The 25,094-nt window shown below is 39.1% G+C and overlaps 1 protein-coding gene across 2 annotated transcripts in view; it reads left to right on the forward strand.

Annotated features, from left to right (window-relative positions):
- The window catches only part of LOC128424126 (ubiquitin-conjugating enzyme E2 E2), a 123,679-nt gene that overhangs the window by 22,657 nt on the left and 75,928 nt on the right, over nucleotides 1-25,094 (forward strand). Inside the window, exon 3 of one of the 2 annotated variants that reach the window (XM_053409994.1) lies at nucleotides 2,328-2,378. The exons of the other annotated variant lie outside the window; for it this stretch is intronic. Coding sequence (XP_053265969.1) covers nucleotides 2,328-2,378 — 51 coding nt within the window. The remainder of the gene's footprint in view (nucleotides 1-2,327; nucleotides 2,379-25,094) is intronic. 2 annotated transcript variants of the gene reach the window in all.

A 25,094-nucleotide genomic window follows, 5' to 3' on the forward strand; every position in this document is an offset into this window, starting at 1 on the left:
GAGGGCTTTTGCAACTTGCCCCCCTGCTCCTGGCCATCAGACGTGCCTTTAGCCTTTGGTGGAGCTGTGCCAGCTAACATAGCCTTGTTTTCCACTGGCGTGGGCTTTTGCAACTTGCCCCCCCGCTCCTGGCCACCTGCAAGCATCTTGCTCTGTTTACATCTGGTCTTCCGGCCTCTGCAAAGGCTCTGACCTTGGTTCTCACGGGAAACAGAGCTCTCAGCTGCCGACTCCTTGGCTCCCCCTGGAGGCTGGAATGCTGCCTGGGATGACGTTATAGTCTGCTCCCCCTGCAGCTTGCAATCGGTGCCCTCAGCATCCCTGCATTCACTAGCATTCTGGGAAACAGCCAGGACCTCCGATGCATTCAAACACTGGGCTGGGATTATTGGCTGGTGGGCCTTTTTCAAAGCATCCCACATGTCACGTGCCGTGAGATTTCCAGCAAGCATCTTTATTTCCTCCAGAGAGACGGATAAGACAATAATATCCATGGCCTTCGAATCCTGGCCCTGCCATTTCTCTGTCCGAGGAACTGGAGCGGCCTCAAATACAGTATGCCAGACTCCAAACTGACGCAGCAAACTCTCACACCATCTTGCCCAGGTCTCATAATTGTCCCGATTTAATTTAGGACACTCAGCAGCTTCAGAGGCTTGGAAAAACTCCATTCCAGCTTTTTACTTTAGCCGTGAGCCTTTATGCGTTCTAAGACTTCTTATCTCGGCAGCTCATAAATCACGATGCCTCTGGCTCGGCTCCCAGGCCAAATTAGGTTAGCCGGACATCAAAGAGGCTGCCGCGGCAACAGAAAAGCCTCTGCTTTCGCTTTTCCCACACATACCTCAGCAGTCTGTCGCAGTCTTACTCTCCTGCAAGTGCCGTGAATCTGGGCCCATAACCTGTTGTTGGGATACTGCCAGGGAGATAAAGTCCATCTTGGCCCCCAAGATGGGTGCCGGACGATCCATCGACCTCCCGTAGTCAGGCAATATCAGCAATTCAGCGACACTAAGCCTCAGGCTTAGTGCACACTATATCAGCAGAATTCACACAGCAGGAAGTTGCACAAGCAGAGAGCAGAACATGCATATTTACAGTTTATTAGGCATTGGTCAGAACAAAGAAATCATGACCGTCTCCTCCGACTGCTCAGGCAAAACAGCCAAAAACGAAACGAACTTACAACATAAACATCCTGTGAGACAGGAACTTACGCAGGCTGTTATACAAACATCCTGCTCCCTTTTAAGGTGGAACGGAAATATCCTAACAAAGGGACCCCTGACAGTTAAGTCCATTCGAAATAACTCTGGGGTTGCAGCACTCATCTTGCTTTACAGGCCAAGGGAGCCGGCGTTTGTCCACTTCCGCAGACAGTTTTTCTGGGTCATGTGGCCAGCATGACTAAGCCGCTTCTGGCGAAGCCAGAGCAGCGCACAAAAACGCTGTTTACCTTCCCACTGGAGCGGTACCTATTTATCTACTTGCACTGTGTGCTTTCAGACTGCTAGGTTGGCAGGAGCAGGGACCAAACAACAGGAACTCACCCCATTGCGGGGCCTCGAACCGCCAACCTTCCGATCGGCAAGTCCAAGTGGCACAGTGGTTACACCACAGTGCCACCCACGTCCCTAGCTCCTACTAAAGTCACCCAAATTCCTTATGCTTGCCACTCAGTAACAGGAAGTTATTTCTTCCTTTTGCTACCCACTCCACCTATCTGGGCAGCCAGCTCATCTGCCTGCTGCTCATTCACTCCTGCCTGCCTGCCTGCCTGGGCTGCCTGCTACCAGGGAGTGTGAGCACAAGGGGCAGAAAGACTTTCTCCCCTCCATCTCCCTGCTTTGGCTGAAGCAAGAAAGCCTTCAGTTTTGAAGTGCAGCCTTTATTCTCTCCTTGGCAGCAGCAATGTGGCTGCTGTTCCCTTTTAGTCCTCTCCTCCCCAGCCCACAGGATAGTTGATGGTATGTGGGTCGTGGAGCAATGGGGGAGATGAAAAATCTACTGAACTGCTGGCATTGGCTTCTTGGTAAGCTGTTATGCCTTTTGTCTGGACTGATTTTTAAACCTTGGAAATTTTTAAACAGAAACTTTGGTTCTGTTTGGTTGTTTTCAAAAATGAAAACTGCAAACATATTTGGGGGGGTTATTTGAAGTGTGTGTCCCGCAGCCAATTCGGATCAACGTGTAACTTAATTTTTTGTGGCATATTTCCTGTACCATAAGAACTTAGTTTTTACACACTGGTATTAATTTTTTAAAAGTTAATAAATTGGAGGAAAAAGTAACTCTCTCCCTTTAACTTCTATCTCTTTTCTCTTAAGAATTCAGAAAGAACTTGCAGAAATTACATTAGACCCTCCTCCAAACTGTAGGTAAGTTTTGAAATGGATTTTATTTATTTGGAATATATTTGAAAATTTCACCAGAGGTAAATTTTGTCTTGTTTCACTTTGGTCTGCTTGGTTAGGTTTCTGGCATAAAGGTTTGCAATTACTATATTTTAGGAGACTTTCATTAATTACTTCAGAAACTATGATCATAATGCAATGCTAGAAAATATTAAAACAGGCCAGGTTCAGTTAAGTTTATTTTTAAGGCTTGGTTTTGCAGTTTTATGTTAATTGTTGATGTATTTTGGTGGTGAATGGTTGTATTTTGGCAAAAGAGAAAACTGCCAAATTCTAGGTTTGCTCTTCCTTTTTCTTTGGCATCATGCTCTTGTGGAAGCAGGATGAAATAGATTGTCAAATAGTTTGGTTTTTTGTAGAAGCAGGTTTTGGCTATTTGCATTTTCCCCTTTGAATAAATAATTTGAGCATGTAAATCCTGATCTGATATATTTCAGCAAGACTGTTGCCATGCTACTGTGATTATCTCTCTCGAGTTACATATTTGCCAACTTGACATAAGTTCAGTCTTGGAATTTGGCCAAGATTGTACTTCATTGTTTACAGAGGTGCTTGATTATTGCACTTCTAGCTATGGAAGTAAATAATGTATTCAGCTATATAGTCAGTTGGGTTACTGTTGCTTTTTAGCTATTGCTTGTGAGATATTATAATGAGATTAATGGATATTTGATTTCAGGAAGTCTCTAACACAGATTGCTTCTTATTTCAGATTTGAAATATGTTAGACACAAGAGCTGTCTTTTCTGATATCTTGACAAAATTATGTTTGTTAAATCTTGAAATATTTCTGGAAGACTAAGCACAGTCTTGTAAAGATGATCAAAAAGTATTTCAGGCTGTTCTGGGGATTCTTTGCAGGCTGAAACATCTTAATGCCCATCAAAGACTTTGCATATGCATATCAAAAATGTTTGGCCAGTCTTTACTTCAGCTTGCTGAGAGCTAGTATTCACATAGAACATGCACATTGCAAAATATGTGTCGCAATGTCTGCCTGTCTTCCTTGTTATCAACTCTGATTGAAAAGTACTGTGGATTTGTATGACAGTGTGAGCCCCACTAATCAGTCTCTCTTGTAATCCCCTGGCCTGCTTTTTGTGTTGTTTCATTCTTTTATGCGTTAGCCTCCTTTTTTCTTTTTCTTTTAACAAACTTTTGGTTTTTAACAGCAAGAAATCTGTAAAGAACAATGAGGTTGTTTTAAACAGGTAGTGCAGTGAAGCTCTTTCATGTCTTAGAGTCCAACACTGCAAGCTTCTGGTTGGAAGTGATGCTTGAAATTATTTTCATAGGAAGGATTTTCCTATGTGAGGTGAATGTTCTGTATATAATCAGGACAGGGTAGAAAACTCGTATGTTTCATTACTTGTTATGTGTCAGGTGAATTCGAAGGCCCTAGGTTTGGTCTTCAAAGAGTGTTTGTTTTTTGGTAACAGAAGGAGCTTACTTTTAAAAGCAGGGTTGAGATACTCTTGCGTTCATAGGATACCAGATGCTGTTACTTAAAGGAAAAAAACAAAGATCATAAGGGCCTAAGGAAAAACAGAAGTGTAGAAACGCTACACATTGAACAAAGCACTTCAGTGATGTTCTGATCTGGTATATCTTAGGATCTCCTGAACCCTTACAGGGGCAGGTTAAAAGAAAGATTGTGGAATAAGTTATCAACTACTGACCCTATTTCAAGATGAGGTGGGTGCTAAAAGAGCATGGTGAAGAAATTGGGAGACGGAAATTGTTTTGTAAGAAGCCTCAGTTGGATAGAGGGAATGGTTTGTGCTGTTACTTTTCTCAGTATTTCCTGTGAACAACAGCTGAATGTGAGAACTGCAGATTACACACCCATTAATACATATGCCTGTGCTAAGGAGAATGCACATTCTTTAAAATGAAGGGAAAGAAAAAACTTGGACCTGGGTTACCGGCATGCCCTAGTATTAGAAAGTGGCTTGCTACCGCAAGCTCTATGTATTGGTCCCTTCTGATCTCTCTTGGATCTCTGCCACAACTGCAAAAGGAGGAAATAATACTCATCCCCACACGCAGAAGGACTGTTTAGAAACACAGTAGCAGAAACAGAGCAAGTATAGTAGTAATTTGAAGGGTACTGGTATAATTATTTTCATTTGTATGGATAAACCTGTCTCCAGTATCTAATAAAACTGGACGTCTGTCTAATAAAACTTCACTATCAGTGAAGGCAGAAAATATCTGCTGCTCCACTACAGCACTTATCATTTCTGTAGTCGTGCTGTATTTTTTAAAAAACCAGCTGTGGGCCTTTGAACACGCAGTCCATCTAGGCTATTCCATTTCTACATATTGTACAACAGGGTTGCCACCCCAGTGCCTGCAGATGCAATGGCATCCATAAAAGCTTCCAGGGCTGCTCTTGAGCAGATGCCCCAGGTTCTGAGTTTTTGGTATAAAAACAAAGCAAGTGTCCAGCCTTCATAGAAAGTTATTAGGCAAAATGTAGCGGTACCCCTTAAGCGATTTCTGTAAAATGAGAGTGATTGTGGCTACCTTGCATATTTTTTTCTGATAAGTACAGCCAATCCTTTCCGAAAGTGGGGATTGCAGCCATCGCAACCAGCTGGTCGCTGCCAACTGGTCTGTAAAGGAATAATTGAGAATGTGATTGGCTCCAATCATTAACAGACTTTTTGTAGCATATGAATAGCCAGGTTTACTGCATATATGCCATGGTTATGATCTTGTCCATGAGTATAATGCTCCATATTTTATGATGGCAGTCTCACAAAGACAGAGTGTGGTATGCAAAGCTACATAAGTGGATGACAGCTTGCTCAACAGGGCTGCCCTGCCCTGCCTTCTGCATCGCTTAAGCTATTTCTAAAAAAGGCTTGGATTGATGCATCGGTTCTAAGCCAATGTTGGCATATTTTCCTTTCCAAATGAATTTACTAAACAGTTATTGTATGTAAGTCCTGCAATTCTAAACCATTATAAATTTTAATTATCCCCTTATTTAAACATTTTAACAGTATTTCATCAGAATGTCAATATTATAAAGTCTAATACCTAAAAGTCTAACTCCAGTATTCCACTTAGCATATTTTTCCGTGTATAACAAGACTCCATGTATAAGACAACCCCTGTTTTGGGGGTACTCTAATTTGTTTGATTTACACGACAGTAAGACAAATTGCCAGATTAATTTAATATTGTCATGAAATACACCAGTGAAAGGTATGGGTTGCACATCTGCATGTAAATCTAGTTTTTATTAATAAAAACCCACCTTCAGTCCTTCTCTGTGAACCGCTGTTGCCATTGTCTCAATATAGTTATTAAACATAAGAAGGGAGAGCGGACTACACTGGCTCAGTTTGCACATAATGTTAAGCCAAATCATGGCTAAGTGTCACCATGTGGAGTGGCGCTGTGGTCTAAACCACTGAGCCTCTTGGGCTTGCTGATCAGAAGGTCAGCGGTTCGAATCCGCACAATGGGGTGAGCTCCCGTTGCTCTGTCCCAGCTCCTGCCAACCTAGCAGTTTGAAAGCATGCCACTGCAAGTAGATAAATAGGTACTGCTGTGGCAGGAAGGTAAACGGTGTTTCCATGCGCTCTGGTTTCTGTCACAGTGCTCCATTGCGCCAGAAGCAGTTTAATCATGCTGGCCACATGACCCGGAAAGCTGTCTGTGGACAAACACTGGCTCCCTTGGCCTGAAAGCAAGATGAGCACCGCAACCCCACAGTCACCTTTGACTGGACTTAACTGTCCAGGGGTCCTTTACCTTTACCTTACTTAGAATAAAAACCACAGCCACTTCTTTCCTGGTATCCTGCTGTTGCACTACCCAGCTGTTATGCCTGACCAGGCTCGTAGTTGGTCTACCCAGACAAACCAAAAGCATTGAGCCAGGAACAAACTTGGGTACAGATGCAAGCTGGGCTTCATATGTAAAGCTAGTGAGTCTACCATTTGAAAAATCAGACTTTAGAGCCATGTTACCCAAAAATGGCCGCTAGAAATTCCATTTTGGCAACTGTAACCTTCGTTTAAGGAACCATTTGGCACCCAGCTTTGAGTTTCTAACACTGCTTGTAATGCAACCTTTGATTTGTTAGCTGTCTTTGTGTCCTGAGAGTTAAAGAGAATGTACTTAGTTTGCTTGTGGTAAGTGATGGAAAGGGCTAATCTAGAGTCTAAATATCATAAAATTGTCTTGGTTTAAACTTCTTATAACCACGACATGCAAAAATAATGCCCACGAATAAAAATGGAAGTTGCTGTACATAAAGGCTTCAGTAAACATTTGGAGAAGACTCTGGGCAACAGACAGTACTGCATTAATTCTCCATGCCTTGCCATGAAATCCTTATTTGTTCCAACTTTTCCAAAGAAATCTGGAGGGAGGTGGAACCAGGTTTTTAAAAGCCTTTTTCAAGTTTGCCAAAACAAACAAACCGCAAAATAGTTGCTCTCCTCTTTAGGAGAGGGGGAGCCAGGGGGGTGTACAATACTTTAAGAAGTGTGTTTCTTTGTATGTTTATAACTGGCAGTAGAGAGCTTGCTCTAGAAGAGAGGCTGTCATTGTCTTAGATTGGAAATGGCATTTCTGAACTCAGGTGTGGTGCTTCTTGCTAGAGAGCATGGGATTTGCAGTTCCCAGATGCAGTTTGTAGAAGAACACAAATCCCATGTCCCTACAAGGAAGTGATGCTTCGGAGTACGTTCAAAAACAAAATTTCCAATGCGTAGAGGCTAGCAAGGCCTGTTCTATTTCCAGCAATTGCTCTTTTTTAAAAGAAATCAAAACAAAAAATAGCATGTGTAAGTAAGGCCATAACATGACATCAGGGTGTGGGTGTGGGTGTGTAATTCCTCAAGGTTTGCAAAATGTGTTGGTATAAATGATGTATTATTAAAATGTTACCTGGTTTCTGCTGAGATTTCACAACCTGTGATTCTAGTTTCTCATATTAAAATTGGTTTAGATGATCAGACAAAAAATTTTTTGATGCATGTTGTGGGCAGGAGGACTATACCTATATTTGATCATGACCAATTCACTTAAGGTGATGTGACTTCTAGTTCATGGAAGAAGAATTTTAATCAACTGTATAATTTCCCTACTCTTAGCTTCACAAATAGACTACTTGTGTTGGCAGTAATTGGGGAACTAGCTGATGGTCCGTTGCCAAAACTGACTAGATTCACAGATTCTGTTTCTGTATCCATTCTCATTTTGCTTACTTTGTCGCAGTGAAAGAGTCTGTAACTATATTACTCCGATTTCTTGAGTTGTTATTTCTGTCTTCCCAGGAACGCAATACGATTTTTAGCTGTATTTTAACTTTGAATATTTCATCAAGGCTGAGCGATGATGATAGCTCGAGTGGATTGTTTTCATTTCTACTTAGTTGTAAAGCTGCTTTGATATGATGCAGCATCGGAAGTCTTTTGTATTTTTTTCATTATTAAAAACAAGACGTAAACAATCCCCTGAGCAAACATGAACTCTGCTAATCTAAATACAATGAATAAACAATAGGAACTTCTCAGCAGGGTTTGCCAAATAAAATAATGGAACTATAGATAAAAATGTTTAGAAAAAGCTGTATAAAACAATATAATTGAAGTATAGTCAGCTGAATTAACAAATTTCTGATAGAGCTAGCTTGGAGTTTCTTAAAGAAATCTGAAGAAGCCTACAATAGCCAGCTGCATAATCATATGCAGGCTCTGAATATGACAGATCTGAACTACTTTGTGCATTTCTTGGAACATGCAGCGGGCTGTTGTTAATTCATGTGCCCCTTCCATGCCTCCACCGCACAATTGGAGGGAAGATTACACTGAGGTACTGCCATTGAAATTGAGTGCCTGTTCTGGTGTGTTAGTGGTTGGTTGCTTCCATTCCTCATCAAAAGGGATGCATGGCCATGCCCTTCATGTTAATAACGTAAGGGAATTCTCCTTTGTTCAGTTTCTGCATTCACAGCAGCCCTGTTGGTTTAAACAAGTTGGCCCTGAGTGACCTTTATTGTAATGCTTTTAATAAGTGAAATCTTTTCTTCTAAGTGATGAAATAAAAAGGAGTTCTGTATATACAAATAAGTGAGTTTCAGCCTATGCTTGTCTACAAGGATTTAAGAAGTGGCACATAGGAAGAAAAATATACATACTTGCTTTCCTGGTTTCCTGTGGTGCTGCTAAGCATTTAGATAACTTTTTACTATAGCGTTAAAAAACTCTGAAATGTTTGATATTAAAACCTTCAACCTTCGCATACTGTAACCCGGGTTATGCATTAGGCTATTAATAATGTTGTCTAATTATGAATAGTTGTTTGCGAGGGACTGGTTTTGGAAAATAATTTGCTTTTATACATTGCTAACAAAGTTGCAAACTTGAAAATAGTGCTGTGCCAGAAATGTGAATCAAAGGTTGTTGTTATTCTTGGGTATCATTCTATGTGCATTACAGTGTATTTGTTTTAATTATACATTTGTGGCTTTGCAGGCTTATTCAAGCATCTAATTGGCTACAGCTTTGAATTATATCAAAATACATGCCAAATGTTTCTTAATTACAATTAAGTTATCTACATGAAATTATCTTTGTTTTCAATTTCTTCAGTTGTCGGTTTACTTTTTACCTTGTTTATATGCTCTTTTCCCAAACAGCTTTTATGAGTTCCTGAGTTTATTTTTGTTTCAAAGATACAGAATTGGATTAAGCTGTCTTTAAAAATGCTTCCATGTTGCTTGGCAGGAAGCCAGTTACTATATTGTATATCAATTTAACTAAAACCATACATCATACACAGCAGGTTATTTTTATACTATTAACTAAGGTCAATCCAGAAACCTATATTTCCTCTGATTTAACCATAATAAATAATGAGCAAAAAGTGTGTGATTGTTTGTGCATGCTGGAGGATGAGATATCCATAACTTCCCAATTTAACCTGTGCTCTGCACACAAGCACCATTTAGGTGACCTCTTATAATTTTGGGATTGCTTCTAGAGATCCAGATGACTGATAAGTATGTGGTCTTTGCTTTTATCTCCTGGTATTTATTGCTTGAAGTATTCAGCTTTGCTTTTGGAATAAAAACAGAGTTTTGGTTTTGTCCTCACAGCAGGGATTAGTTGGCATAGATAACAGTGCTACTCAAAACTTCGATGTTACTTTTTTATGAAGTTAGCTATGGATTCTTCTACTTTGTGTCCTTCTGTCTGGCACTTATTCTTGAGCAGAAGTAGCTACTTAGTCTGCTTCTGTGTAAATAAAGCCTAAAAGAGAGAGGAAGATGAATGCTTTACACTTCATAAGGGAAAAAATGCAAGGAGGCCATTGTTTTTGCTTAGTAGAGGATTCATTGCCAGCAGTGATTGAAAATTTATCCCCAACTGTGTGATCTAGATAATGGATACACATGTGTTGTGGAGCCTCGTGCAGTTGGCAACAGTCTCATAATAAAAGGGCCACAATTTTGTCTATTTCTATAGTCAAGTCAGATTAAAATGGAGTGCAGTGGGTCTAGCACAGGGGTCAGCAACCTAAGGCCCATGGGCCAGAAGCAGCCCGTGTAGGTCATCTGACTGACCCACGAGCCACCCCCAAATTGAGTTGCTGCTTGTGCACTGCGCTAAATGAGTGCAGCGCAGGGACATGCTTCCGTGGCGCCGAAAATCGCATCTGCGCAGACGCCAAAAAACATGGGCACACGCACTCACACACACACACATGATCCAGCCCATGGAGGGATCTCCACGGGACCAATCCTGCCCAGGCAAGATAAACCTTGCTGACCCCTGGATTCTAGCACTTCTTCCTGAAGCTTAGATGAGATAGAATCTTCTCCCTTCTCCTCCCTATTCCATCCAGCATCAAAACTGTGACAGGTTAACCAGGAAGGGTCTACTGGGCTATATTGTAGTTTCACAGATGATACCCCAAAGGAGGTGAAAAGGTGCTTCTCAGTCAGTTGATATGGCCTGTAAAAGAGAAACAATTTATAATCTAGGGTAACCAATTTATAATCTTGGGACACACTGTTCATGCGGCCCCAATAGAGGCAAGTCCACATATGCATAGGCTTTGCAGAATCTTGTAAGAACAGAAATTCTGTGTCTTGTGAAATTCCAGCTTACTGTGTTCTCACAGTAACAGACTATCCCTAGAACTGCGAGAACCCCATCTGGCTGCCGGGGTAGAATAAGAGAGAGACCGTCATAGCGTACAAGACAAAGACCTCATAATAATTCATTATTACAACAAGTCTGTAGTGTACTTTTGCCATAACTACCTGTTTGTGGCTTCTGGACTGTGTGTTGTGAAAAGGTTCCAGAATGGCAGATTTCGTTTTAAACAGCATAGAGATTATAGTCTAGCCACTCCTGCATGTAAATACAAGGCAGTCTTTCCAAGTAGTCCTCTCACAAGTACCACATCATAAGCTGAGTTGCAAATTCCCCTGAATTTAAAGTAGCTTTGATGTAGCCAAGGAAGCTGCTGCTGATGGAGGGGCCAACAGAAAGACACTCCCACTGTGTATGTGAATTTCATTGCCTTTGTGAATGATACTTGCTGTAAACAAGAAGTCTTAAGGATTTATTCTTGTGACATGCAACAAAAGAGTATAGCAGTTCCAGAAAACACAGCCTGTACCCTCCTTAAGTTGCATCAGTTTGTCGTAAGATGCTAGCACCATATATAGGGTTCAGCCCAGATTCTTCTTCTAACATCTGTCTTGAAACACTCACATGAGCTGCATAATTTGATGGGTTTATTGTTTAGGATACATATAGAATGCTTGCTCTTGAAAGGTAATCTCTAATTTAAAGTGTGTGTGTCTTACCTTAAATAGTTGCATTCTTGCTGTTTCAGTTCATTAGGTTGACTATAGATGATTTTAAAAAGCATCCTGATTCTAGTGTGGTTCATAGGATCTCAATTAGTCTTGCTGGTCTTACATAGCTAGTCTGACATTGGCAGTTCCTGGTGTGTGCTAAAAACAGAGTTTTCTTTAATTAGCTGATTAAGTGAATAGCATACAGCGTGACCTCAACAGCATTTGGTGAGAGAGGGGGTCTGTAGGGGTCTTGCTGCAACAGGAGTCCCATGAGTATGTTTGTTTGATTCATTGCTACGTGGCACCATTTCCATCTAAGAGGAGAGAGGAGCATAAGCTGTGACATCGGAAAGGGCATTTTAGGTGGCTGGTTGGAGTCGCAGCCTGTTGAAACATTACCCACTAGCAGAGGGTGATAGTTATTTTTCTAAGCTGCCTCATGGCCCAGCTTTTCTTAACCCAAGACACTGATGGAAGTCCCTTCAGCATCAAAATCAAATAATGTAGACAGCTTGGGGGGGGACCCCAGTATAATTAGTTCTCTGTCTTGATTGGTGTTTTTCGGAAAATAAAATAGCACCTGTCTCTTTATTTTTAGAAGGGGTTTGCTTTCCTGCCATATCTCATTCACAGAAATGTCTTGTTAATTGCAACAGGCACTGAGAAACACATTGATATTACACACACACACACACACACACGTGTGTATAAACATTTTCACAGCTGCTTTTGTTATTGCAAGCCTAAAGATATATATTTTATAAAAGAAATTAAAAGATTTATCTTTCTCTAACTTCATTCCTTCCCTGTTTACAAAGGATGAAGGCATCTGCGCAGTGTGACCGTCAAATATACAGTGACTCACTTCTAAAGTGTGTGTGTATATATGAGCATGTGTGTATATAAACTACACACACTTAATTTGATGTACATTTCTCAGAAGAGATGCAAAAAAAAAAGTTACACACTTGTTAATAATGAGGATTGAGTGGGCAGACAACAGTTTCAGTTCTCATTGAAAATTGGCTTTTGTATCTATCTACACGGTGCTCTCTTCTCACCAATAGAACACTGCTATTAAAATTACATAACATGTACAATTACCATTTCTGTTACTTTGAGTCTCAGAGCAACTTCTCATAGCTGATTATTTTCTTGTATCGATACATCATTTCTGTATCATGTGAGTTTCCACATGAACACATTTTACTAGTACACATCTGTCTAACAGATGTATTTGGCTTGTAACAAAACAGATAAATGTGAAGTTGTGTACATTCACCTTCACACAGGAAAGTAGTATTTGTAGGACATCCATCATGCATGAAGCAGTCAGTATTTTATTTGCTAAACCAAATGTTGTGGGTTAAAAAAACACCAGGAAGATAAAATCCAACTAAAATTCAGCACAAAAATCTAAGATGTATGATTCAACTACATGAAAGCATGGCATCATTCAGTACAGAATAGCTTTATACCAAGTGATACTTTGCAGGATATAGCAATTGATCTAACTTATATGTACTTAAATTTCTCACTTATCACTATATTCAAAGTTACTTTGTAAGTAACATTTATCAATTTTAATCTGTTTTAGTATTTTAACTTTTGTATGTTTAAAAGTATGTTTATGAATTTTTCTTGCTTTTATTGTTTCGTAAATTGCTTTGAATGCTTTTGTAAACTGCTTTTAATTTTAATTTTTATACAGTCAAGCAGTATATTAATTTTATGAAATAAATAAATAAATGCCAGCAAATAATTCTGGTGAAGATATGCTAACCTAGAAAAATTCTTAAATAAGCAGTTGATCCTGAAAGATTATATATTTATAATTGCATTTTTATCCTGCCCTTCTTTGCAGAAGAGCCCTGGATGCAAACCAGCACAAAATAGTATTTCCCTAAACTTTGCTCATGTAAGAGGTTGATTTCCAGAAAGACAACAGTATATAGCATGAATGGTGAAACCTCTAGCCCACAGGTCAAACTTGGCCTACCAGGGGTTCAAATTTGGCCTGTGAGTTAATTTTCCCCAGACTCTTGCCACCTGGTGTCCTGTGATGTTACGTATAGCAGGTATAGGTGTGGCACAATCAGGAAAAGTGTCTCCCAATTGTGCGAGCTCCTTTATGTGCCCAATGGTTAGGCTGCACCCAGTGGTTAGGTCCTTCCTTCAGGACTTAAAAACGCACAGTAACCTGATGTCAGGTGATTAACAGGTGGGTGGGGGTACTTACCTGTCAAATTTGGTCGTCAAGGATATATCCTAATAAGAATCTAGCCTGCAGAGCCAAAAAGGTTCCCTATGTCTAGTTTATAGAGCAGATATTCTATTCTAGATTTGGGGTTTTAGGGGTTTCAGATTTCACAAAATTGAGGTTTCTAGAGATACTCGTTCTGTGAAGATATAATATTGGAATATATTTTTTGGATAGCTGTTACACAGTCTTTTGCAATTTGACCTAATACATGATTAAAGCTTTGTTTCCTAGCACTAATTAAGGGAAGTCTTACTTCAGCCAGTAAAATGGTATACTATTAGGTAGCTGATGAAATCACCTCTAATAGGTTTCTGAGCATTCAGTAAGGAATTAAATACTCTTCCAACCAAGGACTGATAAGTGATGTGCTAGGAGGATTCAAGAAATCTTCCCATATAAGAAAAAGCAGTCGATGGCAGGGCATCACTCATTCAGACTTACTAAATGCTCAAATAGCTTTCCCAACAGTATTGGGAATGCATAGACCTCACATAAGGAGATAAAAAAAAATTCTTTTAAACCTCTGGCCAAGACACACAGAAGTTTGTACTTCCCAGCCGTTAATGCTTTTGTATGTACTTGTAAGTTCACTGGTTTTTGAGGTGGTATAATAAAGCTTTAGCATCACTACCCCCCAACAAACATGGAAAAAGGCCAAATTGTAATTGCTAGTGCAAGTTCCATAATCAACCATGTACAGTTTGTTTCTCGGAATTGGACCAGTGTTTCAAAGAGAGCATGCAGAGATGATTAGCAAATAACACAGCACTACTGTGATATGAAGCTACTCTGCTATAGAAATGTTATAGTGGAGTTATTCATCTGAGTACTTAAATGCATGCTTACATTTTTCTTATCATAATGAGCACCAGTAATGTTTAATTTTAGTAGCCATTTGAACTGAAATGCTGTAAAGGAAGCAATTATTGTGTGTGTGTGTGTGTGTGTGCGCGCGCACACACACGCGCATGCATGGTATGTTATACAGGTATAATGAAAGCCATCTGGTATTTGCTTTCAGATTGCTTAGAGCTTTATGCAAATGTGAAATACTGTGAAGAACTGAAATTCTTCTTTGGAGATTTGCCTTAACAGTTTGTCAAGTACGTGTTTTAGTTATGATCCACAGTGCTACACTGCACCAGTTACAGTCTACTGACTTTGGAATACTCTTTATAAAAAAAACCAAAAAAACCCACAACCTGTTTGTTGACAAGGCAAATAGTAGTCTGAGAGCACCTGATCCAGAAGTGCTGTTGAAGCTAAATGATAATGTCAGCTTCTTTTGAGCTGTTCATGGGAACTACAGGTAAACCAGAGCTGAACAGTTGAACAATGTGATACACAAAGAGTGCCAAATACAGTATACAGAGTCAGAACTAATTAATCCCAGATGTCTCCTTTCTCTCTCCAAAAAGACTGGTTGGAGCAGGTATTTAAAGCTGGTGTTCCTAGTTCCTGAAGCTCAATGTGAAAAAGTGAACGATCTTCCTTTTTCTTTTTCTTTTTTGGTAAATGCCATACTTTGAAATATGATTAGTATTTGTCAGTCACTTAGAAACAAGAATATCTCTTCAGCCAGGGATGCATTAGAATTTTTTTCTTTACGAATTCTGAACAAATTCCAGTACAAACTGATATAATACAAACCTTCTGGACTAAAGTTATGTATGGTGTGTCCTCAGAGTGCACAGAAACATACTTACAGATTTTGTGCTTCTCTAAATTTTCCAGAGCAGTTCTTAGAATATATATATAAATGTTTCTTTTTTAGATAAAATGAGAGAAATTCATTCTACGTGAGGCAGTTTGTTCAAAAATATGTATTTAAATGCAGTGAAACTGGAGTGGAACAGACCTAGGAGTGAACATGTTCAAAAATGACCTAGATTGGAAATAGACTGATATTGCCATCCCTGTGTTCAACAGACTTTGGGACTAAACCATTTTAAAAGCCTACAAAATGGATTCAGACATAGTAATTTTACATGAATGCACTGTAGTTAAGACTTCAGTTCCTCTTATCTACTCTTTCCCTTTGAAAACTTAACCTATAGCTACGCTTGTTAGATGGCTGGTGTGCAGAATGAAAAACTGCTAAGTTCACCAGAACATACTTGACTGATTATATAGCAAAATTCAGAAGCTGTTTCCAAAATCTTGCGACCTATTTCGCCAAACAAGAAGACAACAAAAGTTGCCATGGGATAAATGTGAGCAAATGCAGTTACAGTAAGCCCATAATTTACGTGGGGGTTACATTCTAGGGATTGCACATTGTGCATAGCCGAAACCCATTGGATTCAATGGTGGAGGAATCGCCAAAGTCATGTCCCTCAGACCCCCCCCCATTCCATCTCATACAGCCATGTGGGTAAATTGAATGTGCGCAAGTTAAATGTGTGTAGGTTATATGTTTACTCAAGTTTAATTACAGTTAAGAATTATGATTAAGGGTTGATTCAGATACTTACAGAAAGGGTAGGCATTGAAGATTTACTTGACAGTGGAAGAGAGGTTACTACCAAAATCAAGTTTGTGGTACACAAATGAATAGAATCTTACCTACAGAATATCATTGGATATTTTTAAAATACCATGTGACCACCACCTATGTCCAACCTTATGGTTATTGATTAGGCATTTTTTTGCTGCTTGTTATATTTTGTAACAAATAGGCATTATGTGGCTATGCAATTTAAGTCGTTGTCTGCTCTTTAGTTTTCATTGGTTAATGAAAGCAGGGTGGATCAATTAATACTTCTTTGTGGTAGCATTCCCCATCTTCCTCAGTTTGGTTTTTGGATCATTACAACAGAAGCCAGAAAGTGTAATCTGCGATGAAATGTCAACTTGGGATGTTATTTCAAATATTCAAGTCATAATTTTAATTACAGACATTTAGAAGGTTTGCAAAATTAATTAATGTGTAGTTAAAGAAATATTTGACGAAACCAAGCTGCTCTTGGTACAAATGCTGCTTCTGCAAGTAATTTACTAGGCCAACAGTGTGAAAAGCCTTGTGCTTTTCCTTCTGAAAGGGAAAGACTTGCAAAAGCCCTGGAGGTTAGCTTTCAGTTTTAGTTAGCTTCCATGCATGAAGCTAATAACAACTTTAATATAGTTACAGTGGTATTTTATTTTATTTTATTTTAGGAAAAAACAGTATTCCCATTTTTGTGTGGAGCAGATCTGTCTGAATCAGGGTAGTGAGCCTGTGTTGGGCTGAAACAGACCCACCAAGCTATTTCAAATGGTCCACCAGCTCCATTCTTCCTCCCCATTGAAGTGTGGACTTGGAGGTGAGGTCCTCTCCTCCCAGTGCAGCGTTTCTACAGGGAGAAAACACAGTCTCTGCTCTACAGCAGAGACTCTTAAACCTCACCAGGAAGCCCAGCACTGCAATGTGCCAGTGTGTGAGAGAGAAATCAGCATGTGTTTATGCATGTCTGCCAGTGTGTGTAGGTGCTAAAGACAATGGGTGCAGTGTGGCCACTTCAACTTCAGTGACACCCACTTTTGCTTTGGCCATGTCCTCCTTTGACAGGCAACCCGCAGAGGTTAGCCAATAGCAAATGCAATTTAGGAGCCAAAAAGCTTAGGCTGGCAGTTTTCAGTTATTTTGTTACATATTCTGTTATAGGAGGAAGTTGATTATATCTCTATATATTTCATGGGTACAGAGTTTGATGATGGTGTAAGTGTTTGTATACATTACAGTTAAGTTTTTTAAGGCTGATTGATTTCACTGGAAGAGCTAAGCACATGCCTAAATAGCTTGTTTGTTTTCCGAGATTTATATTTCATAAATGTCACCTGAATGCCAAATGTCTATTGATCAGGCATTTAATCTTACAAGATTTTAAAGGCAATGTTGTTATGCTTGAAATGCTGGATTTATCCATTTGTTAGGACATTTCTATACTGCTTTTCACTGCCATGAGTAATTATCAAAGAAGTTTGCTATTAAAACAGCCATACAATAAAGCAGAATAAATTCAAATGAAAAGTTGACAAAATAATCACAAGATAGACACCAGGAACTAACATAAATGGTTAGGAGAGTGCTTGGGTAAATAGGGAATATCTATGGGTGATATCTGTTGTCATTTTAACATAAGCTAGAGGTCTTCAGTGGCTCAACTGTTTAGCAATATTGTTTAGCTACTTTCTTGCTGAACTGCTTGCTAGTAACAAATGCAAAGAAAAACAAAAACCCTGTAAAAATTCATTTTGTAATATTTTCCACATAGAATCCCTGTTTCCAGCTATATACTTTATAAGTGGTCAAATGTTATAAAGGTGCCCATTACTAATCTTAAAATGGCTGCCTCTGGGACTTTTTATAAGGCAGTATAATTGATGTTGGCATGTAATAAATCTGTAGTTCTTTGAGTCTGATTATGTAGCAAGACTGATAGATTAGACTGCCCTGAAAATTGACTTGGGAGAAAGGATAGCCTACTGCAATAGTTTTTGTCAGCTTTTATCTCGTGTGTTAAAATAAATTAATTATTTCACCATAAAATAGTTTTAAGGCCACCAGTGTATGCATATATATATATATATATATATATATATATATACACACACACACACACACACACACACACACACACGTATATGTAAAAATGCACAAAAGGCAGGTTTGTTTTGAATGACATTCATGCTGTTCCATTAACAGAACAGTTCTTGATCCACTATTAGTGGCCACTAATATAAAAGAAGAATTTTTTTACAGAATCACTCTTCTAAGTGTAACCCCTCACAAACTCAAAAAATTACTTCCAGAGGGTTGGGGATTGTCCTGAACAGCATGTAAGGAGGCACAGGGTTGTGGGAAATGGGAAATCAGCAATAATTTATCCCATTCTTAAGGGATGCCGCATTGGGGAAAATCCAATCTAAATATAAAAGCAACAGTGTTAGGATAAAACAAGTATTTATTCCAGCTGAATACTTTTTTATATGATGATACAAAATACAATTTGAAGAGGTTCTTTTTAAAATTGTATGTTTCGTATAGCTAATGTTCATGATTGTTTAAACTAAAAGACTGTATTCTCTTTGATTTATAGAAACACTGCTGACAATAACAACAGCTTAAAAGAGGAATATTTCTTTCATCTCTTTTTTTTATTTGCAATATGTATATAAGAAATATATATGTATTTGTGTGTATGTGATCTTTTTATGGTATATATGTAACCATTTAGACACATGTAATTATAATTCAGAGGGACGCAGATGGCGCTGTGGGTTAAACCACAGAGCCTAGGGCTTGCCAATCAGAAGGTTGGCAGTTCGAATCCCCGCGACGGGATGAGCTCTCATTGCTTGGTCCCTGCTCCTGCCAACCTAGCAGTTCGAAAGCACATCAAAGTGCAAGTAGATAAATAGGTGTTTCCATGTGCTGCTCTGGTTCGCCAGCAGCGGCTTAGTCATGCTGGCCACATGACCCGGAAGCTGTACGCCGGCTCCCTCGGCCAGTAAAACAAGATGAGCGCCGCAGCCCCAGAGTTGTCCGCGACTAGACTTAATGGTCAGGGGTCCCTTTACTAATTATAATTCATGCACATGTAATTATAATGAGAAAACAATCCTTTGCCACCCTTTTCAGAGATATCTCCACCCTATCCCCCAGCCATTGGCTGAACTGCTTAGATATCATGAATCTGCACATTCTCGTGAGTCAAGTCATCAATAATAGAATATTTGCAGACAAAAAGAGTGGTGTTAGCTTCTGTGTGAAGTGAAAAGTCAATTGCTCGCAGAAGGCTTGAATCACAAATAAATGGAATTCAAAGGAAGTGTGGCTGAGGGCTGTAATCATGGTGAGGGACAATGGAACCCAGAATGTGGAGAAGATACAGGAGAGACAGACTGCCTCAATGTTAAATGAAGGGGTTGTGGGTTGAGAAACAGAAATCAGTAAAATTATGTCAATAAAAACAAATTCCAAATCAGTGAATCTTATTAATAACTCAAATTAACTGTATCACTCATTGGAGAAACAAATATCCTTTAATAGAAAGACATGAAATTAATTAACATCAAATATAATGTTGTTGATATATTTTGTATGCAGCTTAAGGTCCTGGGGGGCTATGCATTGTTGATAGCAAAGGGCTTAAAAGACAAGAGCATCATCGGTGTTGAAGCGCAAGTTGTGGAACAGAGAAAACAAATGGGGCAGGGAGGGGGGCTGGATTGCCTCTTCATTTGAACTAAAATGCAGAGTGGTAAAGGTTTGGAAAAATGTCCTTGCATTGTAACTTTCCAGGAAAAGGAGCACTGTGCAGTGTAAATGCTGTCTCAGAAAAGGCAAAGTCAGGGATATCGACCATATTAAGCTTCCCCAAATTCCCTTTCTTAAGCATTTTGTTGTAGAACATCCCTTTTAATGTGCTTTCCCTGATGGCCTCCAAAGTAAGCTGACAGAGGCACTTGAGAGGTCACCTTAATTCAGAACTTTTAACTTTTCCCTACATATGCTTTCTACTTCAACCCCGCCCCCCCCGGCTGTAAATCTCCATGCACCATTAAGGGTCTGGTTGCAAGCCACTAGGATGGATTCAGCCATGCCATTCTATCCTTACAGTTCCTTATCACTGTATAAAACTAAGAGCATACAAATGCTTAATAAGTGATTTTTTAAAAAATTAAATTGATATTTATTGATATCCTTCCCTCAGAATTCCATAACTTGGCACGCTATTACTTAGAAATGAAGTGTATATATCTTTTAAATGAAAGTTTGGGCTTTACCCAACTAAAATAGAATTTGATTGTAAATATTATTCCAGTATATGCCATCATGAAAACAGCTTCAGTATGATTTCTTTCTGGCTTGCTTGTTTCTTTAAGAAAGGCCACTTTGATTATTTCATATGATTATTGTGATATTATGCCACATGAGTGATGCTGCTTGTTTTAAAACTTTATATGCTAGCCTGTTTTTAAAGCAAGCGTTGTTTGATCTGTGTTTATAATTCATGGCATTGATGTACATAAACAAGCAAAGCGAAACTACTACAGCCATTTATAAAACATGGCTTGCCTTGCTGTCACACTTTATATCTGGGGTTGCCTTTGAAAATGCCTGGGAACTTCATCAGGTCCAGAATAAAGGAAATTTACTTCATCAGAGAATAGATGATAATGATATTCCCCCTCCCCATCAAAATGCTGGCATTAACTTTTAAAGTCCTAAATGAGTTGGGGCCGGACTTTTCCCAAATATCCAGACCCCATCTTCTGAAGCCCTTCTCTAGCTGTGGCTGGCTATGTAATGGATGGTTACTAGAAAGAGGGGCAACTTTAATTATAACTTTCATTATCATTATCATACCACTATTTGGAATGCCCTTCCCAGAGAGGCTTGCCTGGCACATGCAATATATTTGTGGCACCAGATACTCATTTTTTGCCCTTGGTTTTCCAGTCTTAAATATCTTTAAGGTGATGTTCTACGTTGCTGATCTTAAATTTTATGGTTTTTTGTTATTTTAGTTTTTTATTTTAAATGTTTTTTATTCAGATAACTTTTTGCTATTGGGTGGTGTAAAGGGAATTGGGGGTTGCTTGTGCGTAAAGGGTGCTGCCGCTCTAGGCAACGTTGCCTGGCTGAACCTTTCCCTGGCTGGACAGCCCTTTCTCCATGGCTGTGTCAGTCGCTGGCAGAATCTGTCAGTGGGCGTTTCCTGAACTTCTTCCAACCTAGAAGCTCTTTGACGCCAAGTCTCCACCTAGCCTCCCTGTGTGGAAGCCTCCTGCGCAGAGTGGGCGTGCCCAACGGAGGTCCTGGGCTCTCCCCGCTGGTCTCTGTGGAAGAGTCTTGGAGCCCTCTCTCTGCAGTTCCCCCTTGCTTCCTGGTGTCACTCCTATTTCCTTCCTCAAAGGAAGTGTTCTCTCTCTCCCTACTGGTCTCTTCTCCTGCATCGTTGGGGAGCCTTACCTCCACTCTAGGCTCCGATGGCAGTTCCCTGACAGGTGGTATATGAAATTTGTCAATTTTTAAAATATATATAACTAACAATCCTATGCATGTCAACTCATAAGTAGTGTCTTCCGTTGGGCTTGCTCCCAGCCAAGTAGTTATAGAAATGCAGCCCAAATAATGTTAGGTGTGGTAGCCTCAGTGTCCTTAGGGGGTGGGTAGGGGGTGTCTAGGCTTGTTTATCTGTTTTAAGCAGATCTTGTGTTTTGCAAGAAAATGGGCATTGGGGTTAGTGTATCTTCACTTAATATTATTACTGTTAGGTGCAATAGTGGTAATTCAATTTATATCCCACCCTTCCTCCCAAATGAGCCTAGGGTGGCAAACACACAAATGATAAAAGATCTAAAAATGATTTCCATTAGAGCTGAATACTGGGAAAGATCTCTACTTGTTCAAAGAGGAAGGCTTTCAGTAGGTGCCAGAAAGGCAACAGAGAGAGTGCCTAATATTTAATGGGAATGCCCAATTCTTTGTACAGAAAGAACCTCCTGATAAGATGGTGTCTACAGGGGGCCCTCACTTGCAGAGGTTTTAGTAACTGACATTATCACATTGATTAACTCTGCATGGTACCATAATCATGTTACACTGTGGCTGACAGCTGACAGAATACTAACTTAGTAGTAATCAAACTTTCAATGAACTATATTGTATGTGAAAAGGAAGACTATAACATAATACTCCTTATTGTCTAGCTCTTTGGGAAGGGGTGAGGTGTATTGGGAAGACTATATACTTCAGTCACTCCTGCTGTCTTTTAAAGGTGTCCTGAAAGTTTTATTAAATGTTTTGATTATTATATGTATTAATAAATTAGTTTTGAAGTTGTAGTTCGACTATGAGGCTGCAAGGTGAAAGGTGGATTATAAATTATTATAATAAATCATTTTTTATTTATACATATGATGAAATTCAACCAAATTTTTGCTGAAACTGCAACAGTCTCAGATCTGTACCACTTGGTGCTCCAATGGACTTTTTTTATTGATAATTGAAGAGAAAGTCTCGGTAGTTTTAAAAACTTTGAACTTTCTTTTAGCACATATTAATATTTTTTAAAGTTGCATATGTTAACTTTAGGGAAATCGTTTTTTAAAACTGCTGTATTAGATTCATAACTAAGTATGTTTCTGGGTACACACATAAATATCCTCCAGTTTCTGAGCAGCTCAAATGCTGTAATAGAAGTTTCTCGAAGTGTATGTGAGGCATATTATTCTAAATCAGCTGTTCAAAAACTGGGGTTCCTAAATGTTGGACTACAACTTCCATAATAACTGTTAGTTTGGCCATGTTGACTGAGATCGAGGGAGGGCATAGAACCCACATGTAGGGCCACAAGTTTAGAAAAGAATGTGGCAAACCACAGCACTATGTGAACCATGGTTTTATAACTAGAATTGCACACCATGGTTACAAATGAGCCTGGTTAGTATTATTTACTATACATAACATAGAGGAGGCAAATACATATTTCAGAAACTGGCTCCTAACTATGGTTTCTAAGGAGCTAGCATCTGTGACTACTGTACATACGATACAATATCTTTATTGTCATTGTCCCATGCGGAACAATGAAATTGATACCGCTCCATTTGTCGGGTACAATGCGATATGAAAACCAAGTTCTCTGTGCTAATTTTGCAAGAAAATAAAAGTGCTTAAAAACTTGGAAATATAAACTGTTTTCATCTTGTTTAACTATGTGATGAATTTTTCTTCTTCAAAGCTTAACTGTGGTGATTTAATTTCTGAACATTTCTTGTAATCACACCTTTTGGAAGCTATTCATTTTCAACCTTCATATTGGTCCTTTCTCTAAATACCTCTCCGTAGCAGCCTGTGAACTGGGTTACTGAAATATAATGACTCACCCAAAACCTCTACCCAGTTTATGGTTTTTAAAGGTGAACAGAAATTTGGAAGTAGGATTCCCAATCAAAGTTCTACCCATTTTGTTTGTTCCATGTAAATACGTGGTGTATTCATCTTCTAAGGTAGCATAGTACTTTTAAGTATATAGCACTAAAAGTGCATATTCTATCTGATATATAGTATCAGTTCAGAGAGAGTGGCTCCTATTATTGTAGAATTTAGAATAAATAGCATAGAACTTACAGTGCAGTGTTCATATTGAATAGTGTAGGCTCAGCAAGTAAACGATAGTGAGGTTTTCTGAGTATAAAAAAGAATGCTTTCCATGTCTGACTTAGCTATCTATTTAGTTCACATATAATAACATTTGAGTTGAAAGCAGAAAGTCATTTTATCCTTTAATGTATTAGTTAATTATTTTTCTGGAAAGCATGGTTGCTTGCCACAAGAAATGATACTGGCTCAGCTGTGTTCACACAATGCATGTTCATTGTTTTAGTTGACATTCCTGGCACACACACAACTCATTATAATGTGAAAAGAAAACTTCACATAAAATGGATACTGGATGACAGGCTGCCACTGGCAACATACATAATTCTGAAAGTACAGGCTGGGGTTTTAAAAGTTGCAGACAAAAGCAATTCAGTAGGATTTAACTGCTATAGCTGTCACTACTTATAAAGGCTCACTGAATTCTCCCTAAGTAACATGTTAGGGAGGGGGGTAATCAATGCTTGTTAAAGTGTGTGATTATTAAATTTCCAGGTTTGTCATTAAGTGCTGTGTATAAGGAATATGTTCAGTATTTTACACCTTTGCATCTTTGAAACTGCAATGTACACAATTAGAAATTACTGATTTTACTGCACAATCCTAGGAAAATCTACTTGGAAGTAAAGTCTCAGTGAATTTAATGGTGCTCAGTCCTAGTTAAGTGAGATTATAATTGCAGCCTTGGTTTACTTTTAAAGCCAAACCTTGTTCATAGAATCATAGAACTGTAGAGTTGGAAAGGACCCTGAGGATCATCTAGTCCAATCCCTGCAAACTAGTGCATTGTCAGTCAAAACTGGAAGAAAGGATTAACAGTATTGCTTCAATTGATTATGTTTAGAACAGAGCCTTACATTATTGATGTGGGGTATACTTGTGTATATGTTGTACCACTTCAGACTACAAATCGGAGCTTGCATGATATAAATTAGTACAAATAAAAACTATTGCTTCACTTATGCAGCTTTTTCACTAATTTTTTTGGTGGGGCCTCGAGGATTCCATCATGCAAGCTTTTGCTGCAGTCCGTAGTAGTAGGCAGCCCAAGCACAGGTATATTTTCTCAATGATAACTAGGTTACAGTTTTGTAATTAAAATGTTGCACTTCTGCAGCTACATAATACCCAAGAAAAGCAAAGGGAGGTGAAAATGTATATTCTTACTTGAAACCTTTCTATTGACCCTTTATGGTTTCCTTTGTGACATGCAAGAAAAGAAAATGGCAAGAGGCAAAGGACCTCAATTGATACTCCCTTTGTATCAGTAATGTACTTTGCATTTTTTGTTGGAGGATCTTAAGATCCATGATAAGGCTGAACTGCACACTTAAGGGGGGGGACCACTCACCTTCCCAGAGGGGCGGAGTTGCAGGCTGGCCACGAGCATCCCCCATGTACAGTGGGGATCATGGCAATGCCTCCCGC

This window comes from Podarcis raffonei, chromosome 12 (genome assembly GCF_027172205.1).
Source record: "Podarcis raffonei isolate rPodRaf1 chromosome 12, rPodRaf1.pri, whole genome shotgun sequence".
In the NCBI taxonomy this organism is placed as follows: Eukaryota; Metazoa; Chordata; class Lepidosauria; order Squamata; family Lacertidae; genus Podarcis; species Podarcis raffonei.